Source organism: Mytilus trossulus, chromosome 14, assembly GCF_036588685.1.
Source record: "Mytilus trossulus isolate FHL-02 chromosome 14, PNRI_Mtr1.1.1.hap1, whole genome shotgun sequence".
NCBI classification, from domain to species: domain Eukaryota; kingdom Metazoa; phylum Mollusca; class Bivalvia; order Mytilida; family Mytilidae; genus Mytilus; species Mytilus trossulus.
In genome coordinates, this window is record NC_086386.1 from 31578303 (window position 1) to 31588241 (window position 9939).

General features: G+C 31.3%; 1 protein-coding gene across 1 annotated transcript; it reads left to right on the forward strand.

Moving 5' to 3' along the window:
* Positions 1-427: 427 nt before the first annotated feature.
* LOC134695848 (uncharacterized) lies at positions 428-9718 on the forward strand. The gene is made up of 3 exons (XM_063557291.1): positions 428-488; positions 5324-5387; positions 8224-9718. The coding sequence occupies exons 1-3, from the start codon at positions 429-431 to the stop codon at positions 8679-8681; spliced, it is 582 nt and encodes a 193-aa protein (XP_063413361.1). The 5' UTR covers position 428; the 3' UTR covers positions 8682-9718.
* The last annotated feature ends 221 nt before the right edge of the window (positions 9719-9939 follow it).

The window sequence follows — 9939 nt, forward strand, 5'->3', positions numbered from 1 at the left end:
TCTATTTCATTTTATTTTCAATTATTTAAGATCTTCATTTAAATTTAAAAAGTTATTCTATTTTGATGCAGCCATTTTGTTTTAATCTATAGATTAAATTTAATCATCATCAACTGGAACTATTTTTCACGTGTGCAACATGTAAGCAGCTGCTCATATGACCAATCTGATAAATATGCACATGTGCAAACAAAGCTCATGACGTGAGGTTTTTAACATGCAAATAAGGTTAGTTTCATATGTGCAACTTTTTTGCTCACAAAATGCTCACATAATTTGCATGTCAAAAACCTCATGTGCAATCATGTAAGTTTCTAACATGAGCATCTCATGTGCAATATGTTAGCACGTTTTGGTCAGGGTGATTGTCTTTACCAAAAAAAATAGTTCCAGCATACATATAGTTTATGTTTTTACTTTATTTTCAGATGGATAATTCAATCCAAGGTATAAGATCTGACATACAAGGACTCAATGCTTACATTCAGGTAAATACAGTATTACATGCATTACCACTAAATGTATCTTGCTTACTTTGTATCTTTAAAAAATACGGTGGTATTAACAATGACTGAAGGTACATATCTAAACAATCTCCATGGGGTGATTTGCACAAATGCTTATACAACAGCATACCAAATATCATTGAATTACTATAAGTAGTTCCCTTTAAACAACCTAAACCCAAACTTATACATGTAAACTAAGCAAAATGTTCAAAGTCAATAGACCGTAACTGAGGGGGCAGACTCAGTTAAATAATCTCAATGGTAATGAGATATATGCTATTGTTAATACAACTGCATACCAAATATCATTTAACTACAAGAAGAGGTTCCTCATAAACCAACATAATCAAACTAATACATGAAAACTACGCACAAGTTTTAAAGTCAGCAGACCATAACTGAGGGGTCTGGGCCATATTATCTCCATGGTAATGAGATGTGCCAATAATAATATAACTGCATACCAAATATTTTTGACCACAAATTACTTAAATTATACCTTATCATAAACTAATACATTGATGACAACGACATGGACGCTAACGCCTCCCTTGCAAAGAAACAGCATACCGATGTCTCATTTTTTCACTCTGTCAAGCCAGATAAAAAGTCAAAGTTGTGAACAAGTACAGAACTGTTTACAATCACATTCGTAGACTGCACGTTGTTTACAGCTGTTTCCCAAACCACCTCTCTTTTTAGGGAGATTTATAATATGCATATATTGGTTAATGCCTATAATGGTTTAATTTTTAAATTGTTATTTGGATGGAGAGTTGTCTCATTGGCACTCACACCACATCTTCCTATATCTATATATAGATATTTTGTTTTGTTTTATTAGATAGCTAGGACCTGAAATCTTGCGTTTTAACTGGCAAGCATAAGACCACTTAAAAAGTTTTTGCAAGGGATCCTTTAAGTTTAAAAAGTGTGGCAATCTCCTTACAGAAGAACTTAGTATTATCATCCCTATTCTGATCAGATATGGCTTAGCTTATAGTAATCAGTAACAACAAATCAGATATTCACTCATTAGCACAAGTTTATTTTGTCAGACAATTAAGCGTCTGGGGGACTGTATTTGTATACCTCTAGTAAACCAAGAAATTGTGAACTTTTCATGACAATTTTAAACAACATTGTCAAACTTTCAATGTTTCTACACAGTAGCCTAAAGGACGTTTTTTTTGCTGTTTTTATTATAACCAATAGTATGTTTAAATCACATAAATCACAATACAATGTAAAAGCTGACTTGACTCAATAGTCCAGTCAAACTATGATTTAGCCTCAAACTAATTGCAACAGAAAGTGTTTTAGTTCTAATCTATTGCAGTATGCCCTTTATACATACAGCAAAAAGTCCCATAAAATCTAACTTGAGGAAAACTCAAAATCACCATTTTTAATTTCCTATGAAAATTTACAGTGGAAGGGGAGATAACTCTTGCAAAAATGAGTCTTTTTTGGTCAGATATTTTGGTTGATTTTCTTGAATTTTATGTAATATATGATACTTTGATGTGGTTATAAGTTTTTATTTGACTAAATTAAATAACCTTCTGCTCATGAAATGTACAAAACCGAAGTGTTGTGGGTAGTTTTCTTTTTTTCATGAATTTTTCATTAAATAAATTGTAAATTTGAAGCTTTGTAACCATTCTAAAAAAAAATTGGAAAATTGGTATTGTTTATATCTGTATATTTTATTTTTTCAGCAACTTACTTATTGAAAGAAACTTTAAACCACAAAAAGAAGAATACATGCTTAATTATTTTTATTAGATTTGAGATTCTTTACCGTGACATGTTGAAATAAAGGGCTGCGCTTAAGCCCATGATACGCCCGTTGCTCTTTTAGCTTGTCTTTTAATGAATGTATATGATCAACTAGAAATAGTGTGAGCCCTGTCAAATACCCCCCCCCCCCCCCCCCCCCCCAAATAATAAATAAAAATGCACACAAAAAATGGCACTATTAAGGCTACCTCAAATTTAACTAAGTTTGTTGTCTTAATTTTTCATCCATACATTCTATCTTGTTCACAACACACTTTCTGAGTACCAAGTACCTTTTATATTTATAAAATGGAAAGGGAGCTTATGTGAGTTATTGTCTGAAGTGTGCACGAAGAACAGACAGACGGACGTACCATACATTCTATCTTGTTCACAACACACTTTCTGAGTACCAAGTACCTTTTATATTTATAAAATGGAAAGAAAGCTTATGTGAGTTATTATCTGAAGTGTGGACGACGGACGGACAGACAGATGGACAACGGTATACCATAATACGTCCTGTCTGAAAGACGACGGGCGTATAAAAATGGCAAAAAATACTACAATGATAATGAGGAGCAGCAAGAAGATAACAGGGAAAGTGAAGATGGTGACAGTGACTCTACTGAAAGTTATGATCTAAATAAGGAAGAAGATGATGAAAGTAAGGAGTTCATTGATGATAAAGATAAAGATTACATTAATGATGGAGATGAGGATTTCATTGATGATGAGGATGAGGATTTCATTGATGATGAGGAGGCCTCTTCTGAGAATAAAAATGAGGATTTTTCTGATGATGAGGACAGTGATTACAGTGAAGAAGACACTGATGATTAAACCTAGTTCAGCTTTTCAATATTTAGCATAAAAAACAAATATCATTAACATTGGCATATGAAATAAAAGTCTTCAATGCAATATAAGGAAAGTGATATATGATTATGGGTTTTAGTAATTATATGGCTGATTTCCAAATTTTATAGTAGTTTGAAAAAAGGTAATTTTCTTGGGGTATATTGATTGAACCTTTTTATTGTTTAGAATATTCACAAGATGATCATATTGATAAATGTTTAGGAGACTTGATTTCCTTTTTTTTTTTTCATAAAATGACACCCTTTAACATTTAAGGAATATTTAGTCACATGTTAGGATTTTTATGTTGTCACTTGTTCACCTATTATGTGCTATTGTAGACTAGTTATGTTTTATAACATTTTTTTTGCGCTCAACCCTTCCACCGAAACCTAACTCTATAAAAAAGCTGCGATGCTAAGGTATCATTTGTGATTTCAATTGCAACCAATTTTAACAAGAGTAAAACATCCTATATGCAAAAACAGTATTTGATTTTTATCCATAGCTTTGATAGTAAAAATGTTATCATAAAGTGATATATGCCTCAGGGAACAGTTAGTATCTCAGGGACTGCTAATGTGCTTTCATCCTTGCAACCATTCAGTAATAGTACAAACGTGTGACATTCATGAAACCTATTTTTTACAAGAAAATTAATGTTTTAAATTGAATTAAAGATTTTACAAATTTTATGTTTTCATCAGATTTTATTAATTATTATTTGGTACATCAATAGATATAAACAATTCACCAAAGTTTCATGGACATTGGTGAAAGCATTTTTGAGTTATTGTCCGAAGTGTTAAAAATCACCCTTTTTTATGAATAAAGCCCCATAAATCCAAAACTTAAAATCTGAAATTTATAAAAATTGAAAGGGAGCTTACATCAATAGATATAAACAATTCACCAAAGTTTCATGAACATTGGTGAAAGCCTTTTTGAGTTATTGTCCGAAGTGTTAAAAATCCCCCTTTTTTATGAATGAAGCCCCCCATAAATCCAAAACTTAAAATCTGAAATTAAAAAAAAAATGAAAGGGAGCAAACATCAATAGATATAAACAATTCACTAAAGTTTCATGGACATTGGTGAAAGCCTTTTTGAGTTATTGTCCGAAGTGTTGAAAATCCCCCCTTTTTTATGAATAAAGCCCCATAAATCCAAAACTTAAAATCTGAAATTAAAAACAAAAGAAGGGAGCTTACGTCGATGGATATAAACAATTCACCAAAGTTTCATGGACAATGGTGAAAGCCTTTTTGAGTTATTGTCCGAAGTGTTGAAAATCCCCCCTTTTTTATGAATAAAGCCCCATTAATCCAAAACTTAAAATCTGAAATTAAAAAAAAAAAAGGGAGCTTACGTCAATGGATATAAACAATTCACCAAAGTTTCATGGACAATGGTGAAAGCCTTTTTGAGTTATTGTCCGAAGTGTTGAAAATCCCCCCTTTTTTATGAATAAAGCCCCATAAATCCAAAACTTAAAATCTGAAATTAAAAAACAAAACAAAAGGGAGCTGACGTGTGGACGACTGACAGACGGACGGACGGACAGACGGACGGACTGACAGACGGACGGACGGACGGACGGACAGACAGACGGTCAGACGGACGGACGGACAGACGGTCAGACGGACGGACGGACAGACGGATGGACGGAGGGACAGACGGACAACGGTATACCATTATACGTCCTGTCCCGGGCATATAAAAATCAATAAATGGTCAACTAATGAATTACAAAATCTGGATTATAGCTTGATAAAAGATATAAAAACACCTTTAAAGTTAATTGTTATACTCTAAGGACCACTTAAAAACCAAGAATCAATACATTTAGAAGCAGTAAAGTAATAATTTAGTATCAATTTTTATTGATATTTCTGACTTTTTTTTTGCAAGAGTTATCTCCCTTTTCAATACAAATCTCCATAGGAATTTAAAATGGTGAATTTTTTAGTCTTTCTCAAGTTAGATTTTATGGGACTTTTTTCTGTGTATATTTAGGGTATAATGCTAAAGATTAAAATTTAAAATCTTCTGTTGCAATAACTTTTGGGTTAGGGTCAAATTTGTGTTAGATTGACTGTCCAGACTACAAATGAAATGAGTTTCGTTTTGCACAGTTGTTCTATTAACAAATCTAAGTTACTAATTTACAGGAGATACTTCTGTACATCAGAAAAGATGGATGTTCTTGTCAATGTGGAAACTCTAAACAACAAAGTATGTTTGAATATATTGGTAATTATATATGATATATTTTTTCACAATGAACAAGGCGTATAATATTACAATGTGTCTTTTGTCAAATATATATGGCACTATATTGAACAAAATATTTTACTTGGACTTAAAGGACAGGTCATTTGAATTCTTGTCATGATTGGAGCCTACATGTTATACATATATAAGATAGTATACCTCCTTATCTTTATTAACTGCAAACAATCCTAAATTATATTAAGAGAAAATTGAAAAAAGTCTAATTAGCATGCATCCTTTAAATAACTGTTCTTTTGTAGTACTGATTGAAAATTCTTAATACAAAATTATTGTTTTTATACGACCGCAAATTTTGAAAAAAAATTTGTCGTATATTGCTATCACGTTGGCGTCGTCGTCGTCGTCGTCGTCGTCGTCGTTGTCGTCGTCGTCGTCGTCGTCGTCGTCGTCCGAATACTTTTAGTTTTCGCACTCTAACTTTAGTAAAAGTAAATATAAATCTATAAAATTGCATCACAAGGTTTATGACCACAAAAGGAAGGTTGTTATTGATTTTGGGAGTTTTGGTCCCAACATTTTAGGAATTAGGGGCCAAAAAGGGCCCAAATAAGCATTTTCTTGGTTTTTGCACTATAACTTTAGTTTAAGTTAATAGAAATCTATGAAATTTTGACACAAGGTTTATGACCACAAAAGAAAGGTTGGGATTCATTTTGGGAGTTTTGGTCTCAACAGTGTAGGAATAAGGGGCCAAAAAAGGGCCCAAATAAGCATTATTCTTGGTTTTCGCACAATAACTTTAGTTTAAGTAAATAGAAAATAATGAAATTTAAACACAATGTTTATGACCACAAAAGGAAGGTTGGTATTGATTTTTGGAGTTTAGGTCCCAACAGTTTAGGAATTAGGGGCCAAAAAGGGACCCAAATAAGCATTTTTCTTGGTTTTCGCACCATAACTTTAGTATAAGTAAATAGTAATCTATGAAATTTAAACACAAGGTTTATGACCATAAAAGGAAGGTTGGTAATGATTTTGGGAGTTTTGGTCCCAACAGTTTAGGAATAAGGGGCCCAAAGGGTCCAAAATTAAACTTTGTTTGATTTCATCAAAATTGAATAATTGGAGTTCTTTGATATGCCGAATCTAACTGTGTATGTAGATTTTTAACTTTTGGTCCCGTTTTCAAATTGGTCTACATTAAGGTCCAAAGGGTCCAAAATTAAGTTTGATTTTTGACAAAAAATTAATCGGTTGGGTTCTTTGATATGCTGAATCTAAAAATGTACTTTGATTCTTGATTATCGGCCCAGTTTTCAAGTTGGTCCAAATCGGGGTCCAAAATTAAACTTTGTTTGATTTCATCAAAAATTGAATAAATGGGGTTCTTTGATATGCCAAATCTAACTGTGTATGTAGATTCCTCATTTTTGGTCTTGTTTTCAAATTGGTCTACATTAAAGTCCAAAGGGTCCAAAATTAAACTTAGTTTGATTTTAACAAAAATTGAAATCTTGGGGTTCTTTGATATGCTGAATCCAAACATGTACTTAGATTTTTGATTATGGGCCCAGTTTTCAAGTTGGTCCAAATCAGGATCTAAAATTATTATATTAAGTTTTGTGCAATAGCAAGTCTTTTCAATTGCACAGTATTGCGCAATGGCAAGAAATATCTTATTGCAAAATATTGTGAAATAGCAATTTTGTTTTTAATTAGAGTTATCTTTCTTTGTCCAGAATAGTAAGCAAGAAATATCTAATTGTAAGAATTTTTTTTATTTGGAGTTATCTTTCTTTGTCCGGAATCAACTTAAATCTTTGTTATATATACAATATGCAATACAATGTATATTCACTTTTTACTACCAACTGATAAATTAAAATAATCTTTACCATTCAGTGATAACAAGCAGTTTTTTTACATCTTAATATTTTATGATGTATTTAAATGAGTAGTAATTGTTGCAAACTCCATTAGAAATTTTAATTGAGATTAGTTTTGGAATAAGGGAAAGGGGGATGTGATTAAAAAAATTGGGTTCAATTTTCTCATTTGAAATTTCATAGATAAAAAGAAAATTTCTTCAAACATTTTTTTGAGAGGAATAATATTCAACAGCATAGTGAATTGCTCTAAGAGAAAACTAAATTTTTAATTTCATTAGAACACATTCATTCTGTGTCAGAAACCTATGCTGTGTCAACTATTTAATCACAATCCAAATTTAGAGCTGAATCCAGCTTGAATGTTGTGTCCATACTTGCCCCAACCGTTCAGGGTTCAACCTCTGCGGTCGTATAAAGCTACGCCCTGCGGAGCATCTGGTTAGCAATTTGCATAAATTTTGTAAATTTTTGTAATATTTAACAAAATATTTTCCACTGTAACTATTGGACACAGTTTTTTATAGATAGAGAAAATTGTAAGCAGCAAGAATGTAAAGTAGGATATATAAACACATCATAATCACCAAAACACATTTTTTGTCATGAATCCATCCTTTGTTTAATATGTACAAATACCATATTGAGCAACACAGGTTCTTTAGAGCCTCTAGTTAACTAATCAAAAAGTTTTGATGTTTGCCATTTAAAAAATATTACCGATAATGCATTACCTTGTGAAACTAAAAATTGTCCCATATAAAACATTGCAAGTGCAAACAACATTTGGAACAAAAAAGATTACTAAGTATAATTGGTACAATACAATATGTATACATATCATGTAAATTAATTTGGGGATACATTAATCATAATTCCTATTAATAGTGAGCTTTTTTATTTGACCTTTGATTATAATTATTTTATGTCTCTATATTTTATTTCGACAGACATCACAGATGTTGTAATTCTTCATGCAGAAGATGATAGACTACTAGCCTTAGATTTCATGAATAATATGGAAGCAGAATTCCCAGAATTAAAACTAAATTTGAAGATATTTGAGCAGTTGAATGTAGGCAAAAGTATGTTTGAATCAGCATCACTTCTGTTTGAAACCTGCAGATTCCTATTTGTGTTATTGACACACAAATTTGCAAGGGATGACCTACCAAGATTTTTGAATGAGATTGCATTGGTTGAGACCATAACATTTAAAGACAGAAACTGCAGGTTAATACAAGTTCTTATAGATGGCGACTGTCGTGCTCCAGAATTAGGTCCAATAATTCCTTTGATGTATAATAGATATTTGGAGGCCAAATCGCGAGGCATTAGGGATCGTGGATTTATAAATAGTTTTGAGAAATTGGTGAAAAACGGTAGAAAGAATTACTTGACAAGCTAGCATACTGTTGTGATGAATTTTTATTAATGTGAATTGTGCAACTGAAAGAGTATTGCAATATTAAGAACTTGCATTATGATATCTGATACATATAAATGTACTTAACACTCAATATTTGATCTTGTATTAAATTTATTCTTCACAATTTGAACTTCTATATACAGGCAATTATTTCTGAATTAGCAATATTTAATTTAAAATTGTTGAATGAGATTTTAGCCAAGGAAACATTGGTTAATTTTTCCCCATATCTTTTCTTTTTTCTTTTTTATATTTCGAATAATCATAAATTCTACTTTAATAAGAAGTAAAGATTTTTGAAATTTGTTTATGTTTTATTGTTGAGCTGTACTTGGAATGTATAAGCTATTTTTCAATTTCGATCTTTGGTTGCTAATCTATATCATAAATCATAATTTATTTCTGTTAGCTGCTTTGCAACAATCATTTGTCAAGGTAAAATATAGCTTGCTTCTATTTGTTAGCAAGAGTTATATTTCTTTTTGTTCAATGTATATTATTGAAGTAATACATGTAAGTTATAAGTTGAATATAAACTATATTTGTATTTGCATTTGTAAATAATGTTCAAGAGGGCATGATTTAACTATCAAACCATAGACAATCAAGTATATTTCCATATAAAGAAATGATATCTAGACTTGATATATGTTCAAATCATTTGTATTTTGAATTTAAATGCGTTTTCTTGTCTAAAATAGTTGGATTTTGTGACATACTTTACCTACCAAAAAAATCATTAGGGCTTGAATTTACAGTTATTATACCTCATGTTGGCACTTAAAAGTCAAATAATTTTAAATGGGCATCCAGGGCATGGTGAAAGACGGCAACTCTTTTGGATAGAAGAGCTAAAGTGAGGGCAAATATTTCTTGTTCCTGTTATTAAATACACTGTTGATTACTAGTATATTAACTTTTAAGATTAAAAAAAGAAACTAAATTAATGACATGAATATTCATTTATAATAACACTCTAAGTTCATGTAGAAAGGTACGGAAGAAGTTATATAAATATCCGACTTTTTCTTTTTATACGACCGCAAATTTTGAAAAAAATTTCGTCGTATATTGCTATCACGTTGGTGTCGTCATCTGCGTCGTCGTCGTCGTTGTCGGCGTCCGAATACTTTTAGTTTTCGCACTCTAACTTTAGTAAAAGTGAATTGAAATCTATGAAATTTTAACACAAGGTTTATGACCATAAAAGGAAGGTTGGTATTGATTTTGGGAGTTT

Bases quoted from the DNA above. Each gene is read 5' to 3' on its own strand.
- LOC134695848 (XM_063557291.1), top strand. From the start codon at position 429: ATGGATAATTCAATCCAAGGTATAAGATCTGACATACAAGGACTCAAT. The intron at 489-5,323 runs GTAAATACAGTA...ACTAATTTACAG, and splicing joins GACTCAATGCTTACATTCAG to GAGATACTTCTGTACATCAG. The intron at 5,388-8,223 runs GTATGTTTGAAT...TTATTTCGACAG, and splicing joins TGGAAACTCTAAACAACAAA to ACATCACAGATGTTGTAATT.